Source organism: Astyanax mexicanus, chromosome 4 (genome assembly GCF_023375975.1).
Source record: "Astyanax mexicanus isolate ESR-SI-001 chromosome 4, AstMex3_surface, whole genome shotgun sequence".
Lineage (NCBI taxonomy): Eukaryota > Metazoa > Chordata > Actinopteri > Characiformes > Acestrorhamphidae > Astyanax > Astyanax mexicanus.
In genome coordinates, this window is record NC_064411.1 from 13,485,571 (window position 1) to 13,511,596 (window position 26,026).

At 36.3% G+C, this 26,026-nt stretch overlaps 6 protein-coding genes across 11 annotated transcripts in view; 2 read left to right on the top strand and 4 right to left on the bottom strand.

The window, feature by feature from the left end:
• LOC125801482 (zinc finger protein 239-like) overlaps positions 1-26,026 on the top strand; it is a 297,730-nt gene that overhangs the window by 249,426 nt on the left and 22,278 nt on the right. The window lies entirely within an intron of this gene.
• The window catches only part of LOC111197414 (zinc finger protein 239-like), a 191,982-nt gene that overhangs the window by 97,985 nt on the left and 67,971 nt on the right, over positions 1-26,026 (bottom strand). Inside the window, exons 1-2 of one of the 4 annotated variants that reach the window (XM_049477948.1) lie at positions 12,012-12,056; positions 7,833-10,647 (exon numbers count right to left, since the gene is read on the bottom strand). In XM_049477948.1, coding sequence (XP_049333905.1) covers positions 9,521-10,489 — 969 coding nt within the window. In that variant the 5' untranslated portion in view covers positions 10,490-10,647; positions 12,012-12,056 and the 3' untranslated portion in view covers positions 7,833-9,520. Of the gene's footprint in view, positions 1-7,832; positions 10,648-12,011; positions 12,057-26,026 lie in introns of those variants that run through there. The other 3 variants (XR_007438679.1, XR_007438680.1, XM_049477947.1) reach the window with 3 other exon arrangements.
• The window catches only part of LOC111188866 (zinc finger protein 585A-like), a 191,980-nt gene that overhangs the window by 97,985 nt on the left and 67,969 nt on the right, over positions 1-26,026 (bottom strand). Inside the window, exon 1 of one of the 2 annotated variants that reach the window (XM_049477473.1) lies at positions 12,012-12,074. The exons of the other annotated variant lie outside the window; for it this stretch is intronic. The gene's annotated coding sequence lies outside the window, so the exon portion shown is untranslated. Of the gene's footprint in view, positions 1-12,011; positions 12,075-26,026 lie in introns of those variants that run through there. 2 annotated transcript variants of the gene reach the window in all.
• LOC125801425 (zinc finger protein 239-like) overlaps positions 1-26,026 on the bottom strand; it is a 140,676-nt gene that overhangs the window by 46,690 nt on the left and 67,960 nt on the right. Inside the window, exon 1 of one of the 2 annotated variants that reach the window (XM_049478156.1) lies at positions 12,012-12,048. The exons of the other annotated variant lie outside the window; for it this stretch is intronic. The gene's annotated coding sequence lies outside the window, so the exon portion shown is untranslated. Of the gene's footprint in view, positions 1-12,011; positions 12,049-26,026 lie in introns of those variants that run through there. 2 annotated transcript variants of the gene reach the window in all.
• The window catches only part of LOC125801188 (general transcription factor II-I repeat domain-containing protein 2A-like), a 173,610-nt gene continuing 151,562 nt past the window's right edge, over positions 3,979-26,026 (bottom strand). Inside the window, exon 2 of the mRNA XM_049477501.1 lies at positions 3,979-7,555. Within this exon, the coding sequence (XP_049333458.1) occupies positions 4,240-5,664 (1,425 nt within the window). The 5' untranslated portion in view covers positions 5,665-7,555 and the 3' untranslated portion in view covers positions 3,979-4,239. The remainder of the gene's footprint in view (positions 7,556-26,026) is intronic.
• The window catches only part of LOC125801198 (zinc finger protein 585A-like), a 171,059-nt gene continuing 162,047 nt past the window's right edge, over positions 17,015-26,026 (top strand). Inside the window, exon 1 of the mRNA XM_049477533.1 lies at positions 17,015-17,066. The gene's annotated coding sequence lies outside the window, so the exon portion shown is untranslated. The remainder of the gene's footprint in view (positions 17,067-26,026) is intronic.

Genomic DNA, 26,026 nt, shown 5'->3' on the forward strand with positions numbered 1-26,026 from the left:
TAGCTAGCCTAACTAAATGTCCAAACAACAGTGTTTGCTGTTTTACTGACCATTATTATTGGTAGTTAGCCTAGCTAAATGTACAAACAAAGCAGTTTAACAGTGTTTTACGGCCGGTATTTATTTATTTTTTATTTCTTGCATATTTTTTTTCTTAAATGTAATTTGTATTCTCTTTCAAGCATTCATTCGGTATCTCAGTATGGGATACGCCACTCTCGCATATTCCTCATGTAGCCCCGGCTAATATATATATATATATATATATATATATATATATATATATATATATATATATATATATATATATAGAGCACCTTTAGATTTTACAACTGTGAGATAAAACAGATAATACAAATAAAACTGATATAAACTACAAAGTGAAATATACAAGTTAGTGGAAAATTAACACTACATATACATATAATACAGAATAAGATACAGAAGTAATTTTAACTATACATGCAGAAAAAATATGTAATAAAGTAAAAAATAAAGTAAAGTAATGCTTAATCTTCCTTTGTTAATTTTGATTTATGTGGTAACTAATATGCGGAAGGAAGAAAAGCTTGCGCATTTACTAACAATTCCCTACTTTACCACATGATGCCACTAATTCTCGCTCTCTCCGCACACTTTTGAAGGCATACGCGTGCCTTAAACCTTGCTTAAATGTACGCTCGTTTTCACGCCAAGTATTTCTTTATAAATCACAATTCTTGCGTGAGATGTTGCTTACGCACATTTCAGCCCTCTTTTTATGCGTACGCACTCTTTATAAATGAGGCCCCTGCTCTTTATGAGGCTTTGATTCAGCAGTAGATTCTCTCCTGTCAGATTCCTGTCAACATTAGCCTGTTAGCAGCTAACAGAGTTAGCAGGGAATTAGCTCTCTTTCTCTTATACTGTTTAATAAACTGAGAAAAGCACGAATAATTTATGGGTAAATTTATGAGATTAAACTAATTCAGATTTAATTAGTATAATTAAAGGCTGATTTTTGGTAAGTTAGGAAAAAGCTGAATTAGCTAGCTTCCTAGTGTTGGCTAAGCTAGCTACTGAATGTACCCAAAGTTTCTGAGGAGAAAGAGCATTTATTTTCTGTTTTCTGTGACCTAGAAAGGTTTTTAAACGGTTTGGAGGAACTAATTGCCACCATTCTAACAATTCTACAAATAACTATCTGTTTTAAGCTAATTTGCCTCAGTAAGAGTAAATTATCCTCAAATTTTACCTCAGTTTATTTAATTGTTAGCGTTTACTAGCTAACAGATTTAACGTTTATTTACACAGTTCTTAAACTTAAATTTAGTTGTTTTTTTTTTTTAAACATTACTCACACCTCCACTGTTTCTTATAATTCATATATTCTTTTCTCTACAGTGTACAAATCAGTGAGTCTTGGTGAATGTTTCTGTTCTTATTATGGTAAATAGGGCCTGCAGAGATTTAATAGAAGAATCTGTTCTTTAGAACATAATGTTTTATATCATTATTAGAAGCACAAACACACCTGAGATTATTTATATTTTTTTATATTTTACAATTACTGTTACAAAGAGCCAAGATGTTAACTACTTTATTTTAGTGTGGAATGTTTCAGCTAGCAACTTTAGGTAATTTGAACTACTTTATTTCAGTGTGGAATCTTTATAGCTAGCTAGGTTAGCTAATATTAACTACTTTATTTCAGTGTGGAATGTTTTAGCTAGCTACGTTAGCTAATGTTTACTTTATTTCAGAGTGAAAAGATTTAGCTAGCTAGGTTAGCTAATGTTAACTACTTTATTTCAGTGTGGAATGTTTTAGCTATCTAGGTTAGCTAATGTTAACTTTATTTCAGAGTGAAAAGATTTAGCTAGCTACGTTAGCTAATGTTAACTACTTTATTTCAGTGTGGAATGTTTCAGCTAGCTACTTTAGGTAATTTTAACTACTTTATTTCAGTGTGGAATCTTTATAGCTAGCTAGGTTAGCTAATATTAACTACTTTATTTCAGTGTGGAATGTTTTAGCTAGCTAGGTTAGCTAATGTTAACTTTATTTCAGAGTGAAAAGATTTAGCTAGCTACGTTAGCTAATGTTAACTACATTATTTCAGTGTGGAATGTTTCAGCTAGCTACTTTAGGTAATTTTAACAATTTATTTCAGTGTGGGATGTTTTAGCTATCTAGGTTAGCTAATATTAACTACTTTATTTTAGTGTGGGATGTTTTAGCTATCTAGGTTAGCTAATGTTAACTTTATTTCAGAGTGAAAAGATTTAGCTAGCTACATTATCTAATGTTAACTACATTATTTCAGTGTGGAATGTTTCAGCTAGCTACTTTAGGTAATTTTAACTACTTTATTTCAGTGTGGAATCTTTATAGCTAGCTAGGTTAGCTAATATTAACTACTTTATTTCAGTGTGGAATGTTTTAGCTAGCTAGGTTAGCTAATGTTAACTTTATTTCAGAGTGAAAAGATTTAGCTAGCTACTTTAGGTAATTTTAACTACTTTATTTCAGTGTGGAATCTTTATAGCTAGCTAGGTTAGCTAATATTAATTACTTTATTTCAGTGTGTACTGTTTGAGCTAGCTACTTTAGGTAATTTTAACAATTTATTTCAGTGTGGGATGTTTTAGCTATCTAGGTTAGCTAATATTAACTACTTTATTTTAGTGTGGGATGTTTTAGCTAGCTAGGTTAGCTAATGTTAACTTTATTTCAAAGTGAAAAGATTTAGCTAGCTACATTAGCTAATGTTAACTACTTTATTTCAGTGTGTAATGTTTCAGCTAGCAACTTTAGGTAATTTGAATTACTTTATTTCAGTGTGGAAGGTTTTAGCTAGCTAATGTTAACTACTTTATTTAAGTGTGGAATGTTTTAGCTTGCTAGGTTAGCTAATGTTAACTTTATTTCAGAGTGAAAAGATTTAGCTAGCTACGTTAGCTAATGTTAACTACTCTATTTCAGTGTGGAATGTTTTAGCTAGCTAGGCTAGCTAATGTTAACTACATTATTTCAGTGTGGAATGTTTCAGCTAGCTACTTTAGGTAATTTTAACTACTTTGTTTCAGTGTGTAATGTTTTAGCTAGCTAGGTTAGCTAATGTTAACTACTTTATTTCAGAGTGAAAAAATTTAGCTAGCTACGTTAGCTAATGGTAACTACTTTATTTCAGTGTGTAATGTTTCAGCTAGCAACTTTAGGTAATTTGAACTACTTTATTTCAGTGCGGAATGTTTTAGCTAGCTACGTTACCTAATGTTAACTACTTTATTTCAGTGTGGAATGTTTTAGCTAGCTAGGTTAGCTAATATTAATTACTTTATTTCAGTGTGTAATGTTTCAGCTAGCAACTTTAGGTAATTTTAACAATTTATTTCAGTGTGGGGTGTTTTAGCTATCTAGGTTAGCTAATATTAACTACTTTATTTTAGTGTGTACTGTTTTAGCTAGCTAATTTAGGTCATTGTACTACTACTTTATTTCAGTGTGGAATGTTTTGGCTAGCTACGTTAGCTAATGTTAACTACATTATTTCTGTGTGGAATGTTTCAGCTAGCTACTTTAGGTCATTTTAACTACTTTATTTCAGTGTGGGATGTTTTAGCTAGCTAGGTTAGCTAATGTTAACTACTTTATGTCAGAGTGAAAAAATTTAGCTAGCTACGTTAGCTAATGTTAACTACTTTATTTCAGTGTGTAACGTTTCAGCGAGCAACTTTAGGTAATTTGAACTACTTTATTTCAGTGTGGAATCTTTATAGCTAGCTAGTTTAGCTAATATTAACTACTTTATTTCAGTGTGGAATGTTTAAGCTAGCTAGGTTAGCTAATATTAACTACTTTATTTCAGTGTGGAATGTTTTAGCTAGCTAATGTTAACTACTTTATTTAAGTGTGGAATGTTTTAGCTTGCTAGGTTAGCTAATGTTAACTTTATTTCAGAGTGAAACAATTTAGCTAGCTACGTTAGCTAATGTTAACTACATTATTTCAGTGTGGAATGTTTTAGCTAGCTAGGTTAGCTTATGTTAACTACTTTATTTCAGAGTGAAAAAATTTAGCTAGCTACGTTAGCTTATGGCAGGGGTGCACAACTTCTTTTGACCAAGGGCCTATTTCACATTAACACCTAGACCAGAGGGCCACACATTTTTACAGGGGTCTCCACACAAATTTGGAATACATTGTTTTACTATGCTACTATTGCATAATATCAGCTACTTACAAGAAATGTCTTGGTCAATGGGAGATATTGCAGCGCCGTTCTGACACAAGCTGATTAATGTCAGGCTCCAGTGAGGTGGTTGCAAGTCTGAGCACCGCCTGTAGGTTCTCATCAGTTAGTCTTGTCCGCAGGGGAGATTTATTCAGCTTCATCAAGGAAAACATCTGTTCACAAATGTAAGTGCTTCCAAACATGGAGATCCACTTCTGTGCATTAGCAAAAAGGTTTGGAAACTGTTCCCTGTCCAAGGATTGATAAAACTCTAGGAGAGGCATCTCCCTGTGCTTGGTTCTCATTGCAGTGGAGCACTTCAGTTCAATTATTTCAAGTTGTAATTCACCAGGTACAGTTTCAGTATCTACAGAGAATGGATCAGCAAGTAGTTGGAGAGTAGCCTGTTCATTTCTGAACTGCCCAAATCTTGCACTGAATGCCAGCTTCAAGTCTTCAAGTACACAGCTGTGTCGACTCCAGTTATAGTTCTTGTGAGCAAAGGCCTCTTGGCATGTAGGAAAATGTGTCAGATTTCCTTTCTTTAACTGGGTTGCAAAAAGATTCAGTTTCATTTCAAATGCACAGACAGCTTCAAACAAGTGGCAAATCAATCTGTCTTTTCCCTGCAGTTTCAAATTAAGCTCATTTAAGAGTCCAGTTAGGTCTGTCAAAAAGGCTAGATCAGCAATCCAGTCAGTGTTTTCCATGACCAACGTGTCCTTTCCCTTCTGCTCTAGGAACAGCTTGATTTCATTTCGCAGTGCAAAAAATATTTTCAAAACATTGCCCCTACTGAGCCATCTCACCTCTGTGTGGTAGATAACATCCCCGTAGGCTGCACTTATGTCTTCCAGAAAAGACTGAAATTCTCGGTGGTTTAGTGATCTTGCACGGATGAAATTAACAGCAGATACAACAAAGTCCATTATCTGTTTAAACTGCAAATGTTTTCCACACAGTGCCTCTTGGTGAATTATGCAGTGATAGTGTTTCAGTTCTGCTGCTTGGTCTGGTCCTAAATGCCTCTTCAGATGTCCTATAAAACCATTCGTCTCACCAACCATGGAGGGGGCACCATCGGTTGTTACAGCTGATAGCTTGCTCCACGGTAAATTCAGGTTCTCCACTGCAGTTTTAAATGCATTGAAAATTTCAAATCCAGTTGTTCTACCATACAAGGGCACTAATGCTGCAAGTTCTTGATAGACTTGGCAGGTGCCAGTGACACCACGGATGAATATTGAGAGCTGTGCTGTGTCGGTGTTGTCTGTGCTCTCGTCCAAAGCAGCAGAAAAATAAGTGACGTCGTTTATCCTGCTTTGTAACTGGCAGTATGAATTACTAGACAAATCAACAATTCGCCGCTGAATGGTTGTTCTCGAAAGACTAATGTTTTTAAATGCATCTTTGGCCTCTGGGCAAATGACATCACAAGCCTCCAACATACAGTCTTTAACAAATTCTCCATCAATAAACGGGCGAGCAGATTTTGCTACGAGGTTAGCAATCCTGTAGCTAGCAATGGTACAGGCTTCGGACTCCTTTCGTCTCTTTTCAAACACGCCTTGTTGACTCACCAGTTGCTTTTTTAGTGCTTCAATCTTTTGCTTTCTGTCCTCACCTTGGAGATCGGCGAGTTTTGGGTGTTTTGTTTCGTAATGCCTGCGTAAATTATATTCCTTTGCCACGGCCACGCATTCCAAGCACACCAGACACGAGAAAACAGCACTGCTTGTTTCATAAAAAAAGTACTTGGATGTCCATTCGGGGTTAAATTTCCTATGTTCGAGATCCACTTTTCTTTTTTTACTCGTACTTGGTTTGGACAAAGACGTGATACTGCTGAAGTAAGTCGTATTTTCCTATTTTAGTCACCTTTTGTTTATGTAGTCCCGTTTTTTGCTGCCGGAAAAAAAGACAGAATTGCGCGCTTCAGCGGATGGTGATGGCTACGGGCAGGAGATTGAGTTAAGTTTCGGAACGTCAACACTAGGCGGCAGTGTTCCGCGATGTCATCAAACTTCCCAATAAATTTAAAGTGACAGCATTATTTATTTAAAATGCATCAGCACTTACTTTAGCGGGCCGGACTGACAGTTTTAGCGGGCCGTATCTGGCCCTGGCTTATGGTAACTACTTTATTTCAGTGTGTAATGTTTCAGCTAGCAACTTTAGGTAATTTGAACTACTTTATTTCAGTGTGGAATCTTTATAGCTAGCTAGGTTAGCTAATATTAACTACTTTATTTCAGTGTGGAATGTTTTAGCTAGCTAGGTTAGCTAATATTAATTACTTTATTTCAGTGTGTACTGTTTCAGCTAGCTACTTTAGGTAATTTTAACAATTTATTTCAGTGTGGGATGTTTTAGCTAGCTAGGTTAGCTAATGTTAACTTTATTTCAAAGTGAAAAGATTTAGCTAGCTACATTAGCTAATGTTAACTACTTTATTTTAGTGTGGGATGTTTTAGCTAGCTACATTAGCTAATGTTAACTACTTTATTTCAGTGTGTAATGTTTCAGCTAGCTACTTTAGGTAATTTTAACTACTTTGTTTCAGTGAGTAATGTTTTAGCTAGCTAATTTAGGTAATTTTAACTACTTTGTTTACATGTGGAAGGTTTTAGGTAGCTAGATTAGCTAACGTTAACTACTTTATTTCAGAGTGGAAAGATTAAGCCAGCTAGGTTAGCTAATGTTAAATACTGTATTTCAGTGTGTAATGTTTAGTAAGATTGAGTAGCTAATATCAACTACTTTATTTCAGAGTGGAATGTTTTAGCTAGGTAGGTTAGCTAATGTGAACTACATTATTTCAGTGTGGAATATTTTAGTTCTAATAAAATCGTGATAGATCAACACATTCAAAACCCAGAGAGAGAGAAAGAGAGAGAGCCCTCCAGACTTAATCCAAGCAGTTATACATTTATCCAGTCCAGTTAACAGCTTGTTGTCCAGTTCTGATGACGTGATCAGCTCCAGCCTGTCTGAGCAACAAGTTCTTATCATGATGTTGTTCAGCTCTGTGTCCTTCATGAACACAGCAGACAGTCCTTGTGTTCCAAACAATCCTTATGTGCCTTAAAGTCTGTGAGAAGATGAAACAGAGGAAAAGAGTGGATGGAAAGATCTTCTGGCCTGTGTGCGACTTTACGGCGTGTAGAACAGGCATGCGCTGGATATCTGAGGAGAGGTTCCCAGCACTTCACTCAGAGAGCTTGTTGTCTCCTAGTTCATATGCACTGGTCCCAGAACAGCAGAACAGCAGTGAAGCTTCTCTGCCACTCAGGGTCACGTTCTCCTCACAGCTCTCCCTGTTGATGAAAACACTCTGACCTTCCTGATTCCTGAAAACGTACAAACAACCTCCAAAGCCCTGCGTCATTGTGACAGTTCAAAAGAGAGCAGTTTTTAAATAAATTATTAAGTGAACACAAAAATAATAACTGTATATATAAATGTATAAAACATTTAAAAATAAGAGTGTGCAGGTGTGGTTACCTCCAATCACACCCTTCACCAAATAATAACATAAAACAGGCTCAGGATGGATAGGTTCCAGGTCACAGAAAGGTTACCAACCATATAGTGAGAAAACACGAGATTGCAGATCTTGCAATATAAAAGCATTTTATTGAAACACACACGAGTAAATATTAGGGGTATGAATCTCTCAGTGTTTCGATTTGATTCGATTCCGATTTTTGGGGTCAAGGTTCGATTCATAAACGATTTTCGATTCTAGAATGATTTATCAATTCAAATGGCCTATAAATTTTGTTTAAATTATGTGAGAAGATAAAAAGATGAAAAGACAATTTAAACAAATAGAACATTTATTTCAAACAATAAACTTAGGTTCCTTACTGTATTAAATATTTTTGCAATATAGTGACAGTGCCACAATAATGAATGATTAATTTCTAGCATGGTTGACTAATCCTGTATTCATTTCTAAAAGGTAGACATTGTTAAAACTAGAAAACACTTATAAACAGCCACAAGGTCAAGAGTGGAACGTTAGATAGGCTATAATTATGTAACAAGCAGAGAAGATACTAAATACACTGGATTTTAGCATGCACACCCCTCTGTTGCCTAACTGGGAGTTCACCTGTCGCGCAGAGCTTTTTAACAGTTAAAGAGCTCCGCAGGGACAGTTAAAAAACTCAGCGCGACAGTAGCTTCACCCAAAAAACACGTTTTTAGGAAAATGAGAATCGATTCTGAATCGTTCAATGTTAGCTCCAATCGATTTTTTTCCTGCACCCCTAATAAATATAGATGTGAAGCAATGCAAGGATAACAGTTGGTACTGGATAAAAACAATCAATGAACTAAATTAATGGGATATTCTTAGTTACTTTGGAGATTAAAAAGTCTTAAGCAAGATACAATATCTAATAAGAAAAAGAGTAAAAAACTTGAGTAATACATCAACCAAATATCCCTCTATGGTAACAGAGAGAACAACAGCAGGGGCAATAAATGAGCCAGCAACTTTACTGCGCTATACAGGTCTGGAGGGGGTTGATTTCAGTGTGAGAACTACGGCTGGAGCGTTTTATTTAACCTCTGGAAAAGATTTTGTTGGCCTCTCTGTGGGGTCTGAATATTCCACCCGGCACAGTGTCGTCTCTCTGTGGCTCTGGGTCACACTTTTGTGAGCACTCTCTCTCTGGAGTTCCTCAGGTGGTGTTTTCCCCTTAACCTTTCATATGGGTGGCCTGGCAGTTGATAGCATTAAAGTAAGCTATGCTAAGCTTGGGGAACTGAGGACGGCTTCCACAGAGGAAAAACAGAGATACTGGAAATTAATGGAAATAATTAAATCTGTATATACTAGAAAAGCGATTAAATGCATTCAAAACCTTTTAGGCATAAGCACTGAAGGTTTGATCCAAAATGCTTAGTTGCAGACTAAGAATCCTACTGTACTCCTAACAACATCTAAATTTTAAAGACTAAATTATGCTAACCTAACATCTGGTGCAAGCACTGGCAGTGCCCTCACTCGAACTTAAACAACCTTCCCTTCTTCAGAACTGAACTCCTACCGTAACTACCCTAAAAACTGAGCTGTGTCTCACGAAGAATGTCCTGGAATATCAAACATACAAGAAAACACAACATGGAATTCAATAAACATCATCCCTGGAAAAGATTCATTTTGTTGAACCTGTAAAATTCATTGTTAAATTCAGTTCATGTTTGTTTCTGGTGAAACGTGTCCCAAGTGACAAAGTGAAACATTTTTGTAGGATAAGGTGTTCTGTCTGAAAGATTTACGATTTGCACTTTTTATTGCAGTGGAACAAATTTGGGAGTTTTCTCTCCTGTGTGAATGCGCTGGTGATTTTTGAGTTTACTCTGTTGAGTAAAACTCCTCCCACAGTCTGAGCAGTGATACGGTTTCTCTCCTGTGTGAATGCGCTGGTGTTTTTTGAGATCACTCCGTTGAGTAAAACTCCTCCCACAGTCTGAGCAGTGATACGGTTTCTCTCCTGTGTGAATGCGCTGGTGTTTTTTGAGAGCACCCTGTTCAGTAAAACTCTTCCCACAGTCTAAGCAGTGATACGGTTTCTCTCCTGTGTGAATGCGCTGGTGTTTTTTGAGATCACTCTGTGTAGTAAAACTCTTCCCACAGTCTGAGCAGTAATACGGTTTCTCTCCTGTGTGAATGCGCTGGTGATTATTGAGATTACTCTGTTTAGTAAAACTCTTCCCACAGTCTGAGCAGTAATACGGTTTCTCACCTGTGTGAATGCGCTGGTGATTATTGAGATGACTCTGTTGAGTAAAACTCTTCCCACAGTCTGAGCAGTAATACGGTTTCTCTCCGGTGTGAATGCGCTGATGCAGTTTGAGATTACTCTGTTGATTAAAACTCTTCCCACATTCGGAGCAGTAATATGGTTTCTCTCCTGTGTGAATGCGCTGGTGATTATTGAGAGTACTCTGTTTAGTAAAACTCTTCCCACAGTCTGAGCAGTAATACGGTTTCTCTCCTGTGTGAATGCGCTGGTGATTATTGAGAGTACTCTGTTTAGTAAAACTCTTCCCACAGTCTGAGCAGTAATACGGTTTCTCTCCAGTGTGAATGCGCTGGTGATTTTTGAGATTACTCTGTTTAGTAAAACTCTTCCCACAGTCTAAGCAGTGATACGGTTTCTCTCCTGTGTGAATGCGCTGGTGAATTTTGAGATCACTCTGTTTAGTAAAACTCTTGACAGAGTGTTGATGTTTCTCTATGTCGGGACTTGGCTTCATTTGTCTGTTTAATGTGTCAAACGATTTCTGCGTGTTCTGGAGATTCTTCAGCACGGCTTGTGCTTCACCTCTTTCAGCAGTTTAACATTGCTTTTTGTTAATTATCCTGGTTGTTGGTAGTGATGAATTTCTGGAGAAAACCAGGAATATTTTTATTTCTGGAAAAAACAAAAATGAATTAATTGTATATTAAAATAAAAGCAGGTCAATTATCCAAAAGTACCTAGATCAGTTTCACTATATGGACAAAACAACTGGGACACCATAAAGGTTTCAGAACTTTTATTCTAACTCCATAGACATTATAATATATAGTTATATATAACTGTCAGCAGGCTGAATTTGTGTAGCAGAAACAATTCTACATACCGAATACAATGTTTTACTACTACATTAGTATCTCACTTTACACTATAATACATTATTCCATACTACTACCACTCTACTATATTGACCTTGTAGGCTGGTTGCCAGAGACACACTGTACAACTTGCTTGTTATTTTGTTAAGTTTTCTCAATAATGGTAAAAAAAATATATAATTGATTAGTTTTTCAATATATCAGAATGAGATGTTCTGACCTGAAACACAAAAAGCTAAAAGTACAAGGACACAGACAAAACATTTACATTAAATTAAATGATAAAAGTTTCCACAAATATTGACCAAAGACAGTTATCCAAATCAATGCTTGAAAACCTGAGTTTTTACAGTTCTTGATAACAATTATTTTCTAACACATTATCTAACATTGATACGCACTCGTGAACTTGTTTTGTTTTTTTGTACATGCAGATCAAAATCCCTTAAAGCTCCACTAGGTAGGATTGAGATTTTGTGCTTGTGGGCTCCCCCTACCGTTGCAGACTGTAATAATTGTATACAGCACTATCGTGTATATATATATATATATATATATATATATATATATATATATATATATATATACATACATACATATACACTTTTCCACCAGAAAGTAAAAAGCACTCACAACATAATTACAACCATGATCAATTTGTCACCGGAGCTTCTGCGGTAAAGCACAGAAGAACAGCACAAACTTTTAATTTTGTAGGTAAGTTAATGTTCTAGCCACCTTTAGCTAACCTGGCCAATGATATCTAGATAGTTAGCTAATCTAAACTAGCTGGCACTTCCAAACAATAAAATACTCTTAGCAGCCTGAATGTCTTAAACACATTAAATGTGTTGTTATATAGCCTAAATATGAACAATCTGTCTGTAATGGTTAAACCTATCCTTTATAATTAACTTTAGCTGTTAGGTGTGGTATTGGTAACAACACTGTCATGTTACAAGCTAATTTTGCTAATGCTAATGCTCCTGCCTCAGTGCTGGAAAAATCTGTAAATCTAAGCTTACTGTAAATAAACAGAAGCACTTTACACACCCAAATAAACAGTTTTCAGAAGAGAAATATGTGTAGATTAACATCCAGCGCTCGCTTACCTTTAAAAGAGAGAGAGAGATAGAGAGAGAGTGAGAGAGATTCTCGTACCTTCTGTAGTTCAGCTGATCCTGCTCTTCCTCCGGCGCTCCAGCTACAGACCCCGGAAGCTCAGTCTCATCCGGGTTATGTAGAGCCCCGCCCCCTCCCCCGCTATATCACATTATACCCCATCACCGCTAGAGGGAGCCCGCGAGGGAGTCCTCAGTGCATGGAGCTGAATGGAGCTAAACAGCTAAAACTCTCATTTAAAACACTGTATAACTACTTCTCTGGGATTTTTCTTTAATTTTACAAAGTAGAAGAAAGTATTTCACTAAAATAGGAAAGAAAACATACCCCTATATTTCCATTTTCTACAAATGTTTTTTATTCAGTAAATGTACTAGCATTCCTAGCATATGCTGGTCTGATGCTGGACTTACACACAGATCTTGTTTAAAAAGATTATAAATGCAGTTTAAAAGCTTTAATAATTATCTCTGCAGTGATAAAATAGTTGTAGTTGTGCTGCTTTGAGGAAATTAGTGCAATTTTATTCTATAAAATATCACACATTTAAACATTTTTAAATGTTTGATACTTTTTATAATAAAAATGTGTTTTTAAGCTTTTATACATTTAAGACTCTGTTGAGTGGCTTGAGGTTCAGAGCAGATTCTGAACTGAGTTTTTCCTCTGTAGAGATTCTCTGATTGCTCCTTGCTCCTGTACAACTCCAAAAAATAGCACTTACTAATTGCTATGGAAAGATCAGTGCTGTTGTTAAAGTACCAATTCTGACATTGATTCTGGTAGAGTTTTTAAAAAAACATACTTTAAAATATTATGGTTATGCATTTACCTTCTTGATGTCCTGCAGGTTCTTGAAAAGGAGATCGTTCTGCAGCAGATCTTGTTTGTTGCTCACCTTGTCTATAGAGCTGGGCGATTAATCGATTTTATCGATTAATTCGAATTTACAGTTAAGGACGGTTTCACCACCGACGCGCCCCTGTGAGCTCCTGTACCACAGGCTTAGCCCCGCCCCTCTCTCCCCCTCCCTCCCGCGCGCAGACCCCACACCTCCCTCCCTCCCTCCCGCACGCGCTCCCCACACACCGCACAACACAACACATGACAGCAGAGCTTGTGCCCAGAATTGGTTCGGTTTTGCCGCGTAGGACGTGGATAGACCAAACAGATCCTCACTGTGCATTTAAAACCGATTGCTTCTAAACGAAGCAGCTCAACAAATTTATCTCTATACCTTAAAACAGAAGCGTGTAGCGGAGTGGGAAAAGAAAAGTATTTCTCCCAGCCAAATGAACGCAGCAGCAGCACACCATCCAAAGTAAAACAAGCATTTATAGAACATTTTATAGAACACTGGCACTTATTTAAAAGATTTGTTTTGCAATTCAAGCCCAATGGGGAAAAGTCTTTGCTCAATAGCATATTAAATTGTGTTTTCTATTTTGTAAGTTTTATCAAAAAGGGCACCATTTTATTTTTTCTAATTGTTTTTTTGAGGGTGGCTTTATTTATTTATTTTTTAAGTTTGAGAGTGCATTGTGTCAGTACCTAAAATATGTTGGAGAAAGCTTTCTAAAAGTTACTGGACGTTCTCACTGTTTACAATAGGTTTGTTTCTGGTTGCACTTTAACCACAAAGGGGACATTTAAGTGAAAACTAAATAAATAAAAACTAGTTTTTAACCATTTTATCATCTTCTGCTTTTTAGTAGGGGAAACTTTTGATTTAAATAGAAAATCTAATAATAAAAAAATGAGGTTTTTTTTTGGCCATATCGCCCAGCTCTACTTGTGTAAAGTCTTTCTATTTATGTATTCTGAAAGCTTTCCATAAATTGAGGTCATTCACAGCTCCTCCCTGTAAAATCACTCTCTGACATCACAATGGACCATCCTGATTTCTGTATAGAAGGGTACTTCACACTTGTAAAAGCATTTGAAACTTCATATGCAAAAATCAGTTTTTAAACTAATTACTTGTAAAATTAAATGGATTTGTTTAAATGTATTTGTTCATAGAATGATATATATATTTTTTAACTTTTCCAAAATAAGTCCAGCAAGCATTCTCATTCTACTACAAAATATTAGCCAACTTGTACACAAAATGTTGTACATATTAAAGGAAGATGTTACTGATGTTGGAGAATACTTTGGTCAGATTATATCTGGTTCTGTGTAGAAATATAAGACAAACACCCCTGGTTGCTTGAGTCACTTAAAACTACCCCAACAAATAGCACTTACCAAGTTTTAACCAAAGGTCAGTACTATTGTTCTAATGGATCTTTGTTTCAAATAAAGTATTGAAAAGAAATGTCACAATTTCTACTTTAACAATAGTTCTGATCTTTGAGTAAAATTGGTAAGTGCTATTTGTTGGGGTAGTTTTAACCCTCCTGTTACCTTCAGATTTACTAACACCTTTTATGTTTATGTCAATTTCACTTTTCGTTTCATTTTTAACCAAGTTTATGTCACATGCTATATTTGTTTGTTGACTACTTGAATAGCCATTTTTAAAAAATCGTAAAAAAAAAAAAATTATATATTAACATATTGCTGAGTTTATTAAGATCTCATCAGTCCTGCCTTGTTTCTGTGCTATTGAAGCGTAGGACACGAAGGGGACATGGACTGTGTTTAGAGACGTGCTGGATCTGTCTGCAGCCCAAACACCTGTTCTTTCTTCACCTTTTCACTTGTACTCTCCAAACTGAGCAACACAATGTAGACTTACATGTGGGATTAAATCCAAGTCTTTCTAACTATCCCTCTATACACACACCTCCCTCTAAACGTATCATCTAAAGTAGTTTATCCTTTTAGATTGATGGTGTTCTGAAGAACTCAAATGCTGATCTTATGTTTGGACGTGGCTGACAGCGTATCTGCTGAGACCTGGAACTATTCTGATTACATTAGCAGCACTACGTTTATCATTTTCTTCAAGTGGGTAGACAGACCATAATAACCTTTTACTTTTGGAAGGTAGTCTGTTTTCTATTGGTTGAGAGACAAGAAGAGGATCTACAGTAAAGGGCTCATTCTCATCAGAGGAGGATTCATTATAATCAGGATCCTCTCTAAAGTCCTCCTTTTTCTCAGACACATTCTCCTCTATGTCTCTGTCATGGTGAAAGAGATGTGAGAAATCCTCACTGAGAGAAAACCTTTTCTTAGACGTCATTTTCAGTAGAGAGAGAGAGAGAGCAGAAAGAGAGAGAGACAGAACACATAGAGAACTGGTTTAGAAGCTGCTGTGAAACCTTTTATATCTCTGCATTTCCACTATGTTGTGTGAACAAGATGTTTTCAGGAACAATATATTCCTCCACAGAATGAGAAATATCAAGTTCTCATGAGAATTATGTTTTCCCCGCCCCCCTGTCGTGTGAATTGTTAGTGGTTCTTGCACTAATACAGTTATAATTATGTTATTTTAGGGATCTATTTTTTTTTTGAAGATTATAAAATAAGACGTCATATTGACCTTCACATCATTCAACACAACTGTGGGTCAAATTCTGATATTTTTTATGTTTTATAAAGCTAAAATAGCGTGGAGTCAAATTTATCCCAAACAACACTAATGTATACAAAATGTGTAAAAGACACAAAAAACATCCCATTAATTTTATGTTTACCCAGTTGTCTCTATTAAAAGAGGAAAAGTCACCAAATATGAAGTAAATAAAATGAGATTAACTAACTTATTTAAATGCGTTAAACATTGAAAGGGGTCCAATTGACCCCAAACATAAAAGGAGGATTAATTGACTCAAGCAACCAGGGGTGTTTGTTTTATTTCTACACAGAACCAGATATAATCTGGCCCAAATAGTCTCAACATCAGTAACTTCTTCCTTTAACTTGTACAAAAAAATCTGTCTAAATTGGCTAATATTTTGTAGTAGAATGAGAATGCTTGCTGGACTTATTTTGGAAAAGTTAAAAAAGTTTTTTTTATCATTCTATGAACAAATAAACTCAAACAAATCCATTTTATTTTTACAAATAATTAGTTTAAAAACTGAATTTGCAAAAAAAATGCATATGAAGATTCAAATGCTTTTACAAGTGTGAAGTACCCTTCTATACAGAAATCAGGATGGTCCATTGAGATGTCAGAGAGTGATTTTACAGGGAGGAGCTGTGAATGACCTCAATTTATGGAAATCTTTCAGAATACATAAATAGTAAGACTTTAGACAAGGTGAGCAACAAACAAGATCTGCTGCAGTACGATCTCCTTTTCAAGAACCTGCAGGACATCAAGAAGGTAAATGCAAAGAAAATGTTAACATAATATTTTAAATGAAATTTAGATTTTAAAAAAAAGTGTCTACCGGAATCAATGTCACAACAGCACTGATCTTTCCATAGTAATTAGTAAGTGCTGTTTGTTGGAGTTGTACAGGAGCAATCAGAGAATCTCTATAGAGGAAAAAACTCACTTCAGAATCTGCTCTGAATCTCAAGCCACTTGACAGAGTTGGGAATGTACAAAAGGTATAAATATTTTTTTTATTCTATAAAGTATCAAACATTTACAATGTATTATTTTTAGCAAAGTAATAATTTATAAATGTTTGATACTTTTATAGAGTAAAAATTTTACTAATTTTCTCAAAACAGAACAACTATAACTGTTTCATCACCGCAGAGATAATTATTAAAACTGCTTTTAAACTGCAGTTTTAATCCTTTTTAATGAGATCTGTGTGTAACTCCAGCATCAGTAGCAGTAATGCTAGTGAATCTACTGAATAAAAAACTTTAGTTTCAGAAAATGGAAATATAGGGTTTTGTTTTCTTTCCTATTTTAGTGAAATACTTTGTTCTACTTTGTAAAATTAAAGGAAACCCCCAGAGAAGTAGTTATACAGTGTTTTAAATGAGAGTTTTAGCTGTTTAGCTCCATTCAGCTCCATGCACTGAGGACTCCCTCGCGTGCTCCCTCTAGCGGTGATGGGGTATAATGTGATACAGCGGGAGAGGGGGCGGGGCTCTACATAACCCGGATGAGGCTGAGCTTCCGGGGTCTGTAGCTGGAGCGGAGGAAGAGCAGAATCAGCTGAACTACAGAAGGTAGAATCTCTCTCTCTCTAGGCTCAGTTTTCCCTCCACTGTCTGTACCAGCAGAATACAGTGTTGCCAACTCCTCAGTAAGGAAAGTAGCTATTGGCTGTCCTAAAAGTCGCTATAAGTCGCTAAATGACGCCATCGCCTAATTTGCATAATACATGTTTTTGAAGCTGTAAAGGATTAGGGTTGTGGGAGAGAAAAAAGTGTGTAAAAAACACCATAAATGTGTTAGAAATGTTACATATGAAAAACTTCTGTTGCTTTTTTAAATAGGTCACTTTTTTACAATAACTTCATTTTTACGTGAATTGCATAAATTAGTTTTTTGCCATGTTCTTAAATGTTATCATAAGAGCAGCAGTTAGTCGGAACTGTTATTCTACTTTTTTTTTTAGTTTATTTATTTATTTATTTATTTGTGTTTTCTTAAGTTTTCTTTATTTTTTAACCTATCATAGACAAATTATTCAATGGTTCAATACATAGTTTTATTTATTTCTTTATTTTTAGCTTTGTATTTAGCTTTGTTTTATTTTTATTTTTTTACGTTTTCTTTATTTTTAAACCTATCATAGAAAAATTGTTCAATGGTTCAATAGATATTTAGCTTTTTATAAAGAGGCAGACACTGTGGAGGAGGTGAGTGACAGGCTATGTGGTGAGTGAGGTGAGTGAATGACTGAGACTGTGTGAGTTAAATTAAGTGATTTCTGTTCGTGTCACTCTGAAGACACAGTTATATTTATACTTCTGCTCTGTAAATACAGAGCGGGGTCAGTCAGCGGCGGCTGTGGGCACGCGCGATTCATTTACAGTGTGTTGGTGGAGCGGTGTGTGTGCTCTGACAGTCAGACTGCACTGTGAGTGGTGTGGGCGGGGCTAACGGCAGCGCCCGCTGCAGCGCGAGGACCAAGACTGTCTGTGTGCAACAGGGGCTTCACAGTGCACATGCACCTCCAAGCCCCAGAAATGCACTCTCAAGCCCCAAACCTTCAGTGGCCAATGAAACTGGGTGTGTTCAGTCATAGAAGAGATCAGTATGAACATGTGGGTAAATTGAATGCTGATATCACTTTAGCCAAATAGCTAACTACTTATTAAATGTAAATGTATCAATGTTTCAGTTAGATTGTTTTAGCTTCTATGAGTAGCTAGCTATCTAGCATCAAGCACATTTTATTGCTAAATTGCAACATGTCAGTTATAACAGTAGCAAGAAGCTAACTGGTTAGGTTGGCTAACTAGCTTACCTAACTGCTAATCAAGCTAACTAGCTATCTACTGCGTAACAGTAAGACAAAACATAGACACTAAAGCTTAAAACATTTAATATTCATGTGTTTACCTAACAATCAGTCCACCCACAATGCAACAACTTGGGGCTTGAGAGCACATTTCTGGGGCTCGGTAGTGCATGTGCACTGTGAAGACCCCTCTCGCGAGGACAGTAACTGAAGAACGCGTGTTCATCTCAGAGAAATCTTACATCTTACAAGAAAAGTCGCTAGAGGGTCTGAAAAGTCGAATTATATAGCGACAAAGTCGCTAAGTTGGCAACTGAATATCAGCTAATCCTATTATTATTATTATTATTATTTGAGAGATTTTTGTTTATTCATTTAGCAGTATATCAGATAGTCCTATTATTTTTTTTATTAATTATAATTATTTTGATTTATTTATTCAGCTCTGTCTTAACTGCAGCTGCCACTCAGGTAAAAAGAAAAAAAAGTACATGTTGCTTTCCAGTTATCACATGTATTGAAGAATGCAGTTAATTGATGTACACTTATTGCAAGTGCAATTGTAAACAATTCAAACAAGAACCTGATTTCAGCTTTGTGATGCTACCAAAATATCCTAGAGTTAAATAACGTTAAATTTTTATTCAAAACCAGTTTCTTAGCTGACAAGCTAAAGTTGCAAGCGCTTTATAACAAATAGTTAATTTTAGCTCGATAGCTAAAGTTACCAGCGTTTTTTAAATCAGTATCTAATGTTAGCTTGAAAGCTAAAGTTGCAAGTGTTTTATAACAGGCAGCTAATTTTAGCTAGCTAGCTAAAGTTGCATCTAATGCTTGGTTACTAGCTAAAGTTGCAGGCACTTTATAACAGGTATCTAATTTTAGATAGGTAGCTAAAGTTGCAAACGCTTTATAACCAGTAGCTAATGTTAGCTTGCTAGCTAAAGTTGCAAGTGCTTTATAACAGGTAGGTAATGTTTGCTAGGTAGTGTCGTTCGTAATCTGACGACTCTTGGCCTCCCTTAAAGGGAAGCCTTGGGCTAGCTTAAAATAGAATAGTTTTAAAGAAAGGAGAAGTCGGGTCATTCTGAAGTTCTAAGTTGATCTTTTTATTGTTCTATCAGTCAGGAAGCTCCGATCTTCTGAAAACACAGAGGAATACACACTTTTATACAGTATTTGGGTGAACAAAGGTGGGGGCTTTTAGTTCCACCTTTCCTTCTCCTGCCCAGCGTTCCCGTGAGAGCTTGGGCCTCTTGAGACACCTGGTATGATAAGCATATTTCTTATCTGTCTCCCCCTCAGTTCACAGCAGCCTGGTACAGACTGGGCCTTACTGAGGAAGAGCAGACAGAGTTTTAACTGAACTCAATAAACTCGTTCATATATGGCCAAATTGTACTAATATATGGGTATTATAACATATATTGATCCCTAATATCTTAATTAGGGCCCCACATTCCCCCCTTCCGTGGGATTTAATCCCACGGATCAACGATGGTATGATTAAGTTATTTGCTGTTATCTAGTAAATAAAGATCAAGTTTTGAACTAAGTTTTAACATTTTTAAGGTGCAGGTTCCGTGCTATTTATAAGTCCCAAGCCCATATCAAGCCATGCGAGCAAATGTGACAGAGTAGTAGGAAATACATGATTATACATAGCATCTATAACACCAAAACAGATGAATAAATGATGGTGTAACTACAAAAGGTATGAAGACTCACACATGATATGGATCAACAAAATGGATTACATACATAGGATATATAAATTGAATAGCATATATGGTTTAAGTTCCATATTAATATATTGTCCACTAGGAGGGTCAGACAGGTCCAAATGACACATCTCAAGTATTGAGATGGCCATTTATTACAACTTTTTGGTATAAGTATCTTACTTTGCCCCACATTCCCCACCTCAGTTGGAAACTGGCGACTAATCGAGCATAGAGCGGCACGTCAAACATGGCACCTGGCAAAGCTACCCAACGTAACCCCACATTCAGCAGCACACCAAGAACCAAGGGTTAAGGCAAACCACCCCGGAACAAAGTCAAGGATGGCCAACCCCCCTTAGAACCAAAGGCACTTTGCCGATGAGAGAGTAGCGACGTCATTTGGTGGCTTCCTGGAAAAACTACCACTAGGTCCCTTATGGGAGTATGTAGTGTTACCAAGACAATGCACATTCAAGAGGCTCCTCTTCACGCCTCATCAGAGGATGTTGGGAATGCGAGCAGAGAAAAGTAAAGGCCAGAAATTAAGCCTGTCCCCCCTTTCGCACAATACACATATGTAAAAGTAAAACATTTCACCAGACAGTGAAAGGCACTCGTGGAATACAATAAACAAACTATAACGTCAAATAATGGAGCAATGGGACGAAAATGCAAAGGGTGCTTGATTAAGTAGTCCACAGAGTTGGAGAAGAAATGCAAAGATCAAGAAACGAGTACAAAGTTCAAATCCAGAAAACAGGAAGTAGCAAAAAAAGGTAAAACGATGGTCTTCCGCCTTTTGTGACTTTACGCCACGTAGAAAGGCACGGTGCAGGTCAAGGGAGAGGTTACTAGCACTTCACCCTGACCCGTAGTCTCCAGAGAAAGGGTCGAAGGACATAAAATGACAAGTCAGTCCGACATTAGAAAAATAAGGAAACGTGAATCACAGCGCATTGGACAGTAAGACCAGAAATATTTTGCTTAACCAAAATTTTTAACACAAGGCACAACAAAACAAACATCAAAATAAAATAACATACGAAAGAAAAACAAAGAAATTGAGCAGCCTGTGAGTTTTGTACATTGGCGTGTCAAATATATATAGATGAATTACAGAAGAATATGTAAAAACCTTGATGAGATTGCATACAAAGTACTGTGTCATATGAACTTACAGAGCATTAATGGGGGTTAACATTTAATTTCTTATAATTTACAATCAAAACCAGAAAAAGCTTATATAAAGTGACTGTCCCAATCACATTTCACAAAGTTAGATCTGTAATACAAAGAAACAAATAAAGTAATTTATTTATCAATCATGTATTGATAATCCACCCCTAACAAAAACATTTTGTCCCAAAAATGAATGTTATATGGTGCCATGCCAAATCTAATTTTTATTAATTAATTAAATATTATAATTATTTTTAAATGTGCAGTTGTCCTTTTAACTCATGTTTATAGCATATTATTCACAAATTAAATACTTGTATAACATTTGCTCATCTAACACAGGTGTAGTTCACTATAGTACACCGGAACATTCAGTTTCAGCACAAAATAGTCCAATAGTAGAGTCATATATCATAAACACATAATAGTAGTCATATATCATAAACACATGAGTCTTCAGTTTGTGTTTTAAGTAGAAACCAAAATGTGGCACAATATTTACTAGCCCACTGTTTATAATTATACATCAACAGCTTTCAGATCCACCATCGTTTGGCTTATTTTCATGTCAATAATATTCATTCAACAAAAAAAAATGCAATGATTTACTAAAAAGGAGAAAAAAAAAATAGAATTCCTGTATCTAAAGTGTAATGAATACAGTAAGTGGAGTAGCTAATGTATTCTATGTTGAGCATGATTCACATGTTATTCAACAATTTTGTGATTCTGCTGTAACCGAAAATGGTTTCAGTCATTTGCCAAACCAAGTTCATTTGTTAGCTGAATGCAGACAATACAGATTTTTGCATTCAGATTGTTGTGTGATGTGATCTGTCAGATGGTGTGACACCAGGTCTTATGGTGAGAGTTTCAGAATGAAAAAATAAGGATTTTGTAATTTATCATTTATCATTAAAAATTGTTCCATGGTCTCTTTCATGTTATAGGTGTTTACTAACGTATATAACTATAGGTGTGATTGTTAAAGGTATTGTCCGCCTGCGTGTAGGTGCGCAGTGTGTAAGAGTGCTTTTCAGTGTGTGTTTGCAAGAGAGTATGTGAGAGTGTGTGTGTGTGGGTGAGGGCCTGTCTGCCCCTCTCTCGCCCCCGGTCTCTCCTTCCCTCTGCAAACTGAGGTTAACTGAATGCCTGTAAAAATGAATAGACTAAGAGACGCACATATTATTAGGCAGTAATGGCTTTGTTTGCAAACATAGACTAATATAAACATTCATTATTAATTTACGTACTATTAATTGTAGCTTACTGAAGACCCTAACGACTTTTCAAGGAAAATAACACTTTCACTTGTAAAACATATTGAGCAAGGGCTGAAACATTAAATCATATTCAATCTCAGTATAGTCATAATTCTTATATAATCACCCTAACAATATAAATTTGAAGCTCATAAGCATGTTTCCATAATTATTAGCATCCATTTTTAACACATTTTTATTGATAAGTAATACTGAACACTTCACTAGTATAATTATCAGTGACACTCACTGTTCTGTCCCTTTAGAGGTAGATCCGAGCTTAATTTTCAACACTCTTCGTTGATCAGCGTTTAACCGCAAACATCTCTGTCTCTCCAAAAGGCTCATTATCGGAAATATCTCAGTCTATGTCTCCTCAACCGTTATGACTCGGCTCAGGAGCTCATAAAAGATATATTACCATTAAATACAGTATATTGGGGTCTATGGAATCAATAATATTTTATACTTATAATAACTGTCTTTGTCCCGTTATATTAGCTGTACTGCTCGGGCTCAAAGAAGCTCATGATAGTTTATAAACAAACATATAATTTACAGACAAACAAACAAACAAACATTTATGTTTTTAGCGCTTTTCTCTTGTGTCATAGATCTATTTAATTCTTGTGTATTTCCTTGCTTTGTGCTTATAAATTTACATATATTAAGAGCTCTGTATATACTAAAAACATTCAAGATGGTAACCACAGCATATGCTTTTAAACAAAGACAGTGACAAACAAACACATAACATTTACCTTTCCCAGGTCTCTAGAGATCTCTGTTATTTATTTATCTCTCTCTCTCTCTCTGTCAACACTCAACACTCTATCAAAACTTCCTGTTAAGCTTTACGTTAACAGATACTATTCTAACAACTCTTCTCAGCACACGTCTGTGCTAATTAGAGTAGTTCATTCTATGCAGCAATATTGCACAGCAATAATGTACATATATCAAATTCAACCATTTCTAACAACATTTACATACATGCAATCACCTCTCTCCTGGGAATCAAACATCACAAACCCTTTCAACACTGACACACTCATACATGTGACAATAATAATTTACACAAAATGATCATAGGTACCTCTATGTTGCACAGCCATCATTTTAATATTTTAACAAAAATGGAGATCTCAGACATTACTTAAACACAGACTGTAAACAGACAACACAAAACATATACCCTGCTAGTCAGATTTGAATAGCCTCCCTCGTCTCTTTTGTCAGTTACAGTGGCGTTCTGCACTAAGCGTTTTTCTCCGAGTGAGAATCAATCTCCGCTGTATACAGTCAAGGATAGAGTGTCTCAACTTACGCTCATGGAACAAAGAGACGGACTTGGTCTCTTACGACCCTCTGTTAAACAGACGGTGTCCAAGCCGTTTCCCCTTTATCTCTTACTCTTTTTAGGCCTTTGGCGCACGCTCTCTCTCTGGCGTCGCTTCATTATATCTCTTTTCAGCGCACGCTTCACTCTCTGGCGTCGCTCTTATACTTATTCTCTTTTTATTCTCTTTATTCTCTTTTTCTGTATTACTCTCTTTTTCTCATGTTCTTTTATCAAGTCTAACGTCGTGCTTTCTAGATCGCACCTTATGACGTGTCCCGTCTTTAACGCCCGGGAGATGAAACATACAACATACACTAGACAGACATTAACATATAATTATTTTATTGGAATTTATTGGAATTTAGGCGTCTAGACGCTAAAAATGCTCATCAAGTATTTCATTAAATTTGATCAATTGGTTTCAATTTATATTGTTATACACATATTTCTAAACATGTATATATCTTTCTTTAAATCATAGCGCTCGTCTGCTTGTTATTCAATTAAATGTTACTTTATCTTTTATAAAGTTTTAATTTTTCTTTTAACTTCTAAAGCAATGACATCTTTGTGAGCAAGAAAACACACTATTTCTTTTTCAGTAATTAAATTGAAAAAGGTTTTATGCTCACCTTTCCTTCAGCATTGAAGTGAATTGTCTTTCTTCGCCACAGGATGTCAACAGCTGTTTGTCTCTAATCGTTATTGCGTATGGGCTCTTTTCAAGGCCCCACGTTGGGCGCCAAAATGTCGTTCGTAATTTGACGACTCTTGGCCTCCCTTAAAGGGAAGCCTTGGGCTAGCTTAAAATAGACTCTTAAAGATTATCTAGTCATGCATCGATGTAAAGTTCTAAATTCAAAAGAAAGAAGATAAAAACAGACGAGTGCCTCGAGTTTTAAAGAAAGGAGAAGTCGGGTCATTCTGAAGTTCTAAGTTGATCTTTTTATTGTTCTATCAGTCAGGAAGCTCCGATCTTCTGAAAACACAGAGGAATACACACACTTTTATACAGTATTTGGGTGAACAAAGGTGGGGGCTTTAAGCACCACCTTTAGACACCTGGTATGACTCAGCATATTTCTTATCTGTCTCCCCCTCACAGCCGTACCCAGTGCAGACTGGGCCTTACTGAGGAAGAGCAGACAGAGTTTTAACTGAACTCAATAAACTCATTCATATATGGCCAAATTGTACTAATATATGAGTAATATAGCATATATTGATCCCTAATATCCTAATTTAGGGTCCCACAGTCTCTACTCACATATGTACAAAAGACGAGTAAAACACATTGGTATGCTTACTGCTCCCCTCCGGACAGCAGCCAGAGCGCCGCTCCACTCAAATTTGAAATAGCCAATATGCAGAATTTGATTAAACAGGCTCTGCTTACCTGGTTTGTTAAGTTCGGCCGTGAGTGGATCAGTGCCGGATGCTGTCCTTCGTCAGACTCGTTCAGAGGCCGGGGTCACCAAATTGTTGTAGAAAAGAAAATGTGAGGTGGGCTACCCCCACCTCTCGTCCGGGGTACAACTCCCCTGCGTGTTCGTTTGATAGAGAGAGTCAGACAGGTGGAGTGAAGTTGAAAGCAAACCAAGTATTTATTACAAACTGAATATTCAGGAGAACTAACACATGAGAGACCGTCTAACAGCCACCCAGCATAAGTTCTGACCCCCCTTCTGATCTGACTCCACGTTTATACCCCAAAATGACGTAAGCCTGTTGATGAGGCGTTGTTAAAATCATCTCATGTTAGCATGCACGTGTTAGTACTGAAGTTTCACGTGTCTGACTGGACCACTAGTGTTTGACCTTGACTGTGTTCTTCCATCATGGCACATCGTGGCACTATCTGTGTGAGTATGCGTCACCCCCCTCTTGGAAGCAGAGGTTTTAGGGAGGCACTTGCTCATCAAGGCCGCTTTGAACTAAGGCCTCTTCTGTAGCAATTTAGCCCCGTACCAGTCGAATTGATGACCGTTAGTTAGGGTCATGCAGTAAACAAAAAATAGTTCAAGCCTGAGCTACATCTCATATGTTATATGTTAATGTGTTAGTAAATGTATCATGTGGGTTAATTTGTCATATAATAGAGTCTGTGTTAGTCACATGCCATATCAAACAATGTTTTACTATGTGTGTAAAGGATATATTGATTATTGATTAATCTTTTATATAAATGCGTGTAAAATACACTGAGTAATAA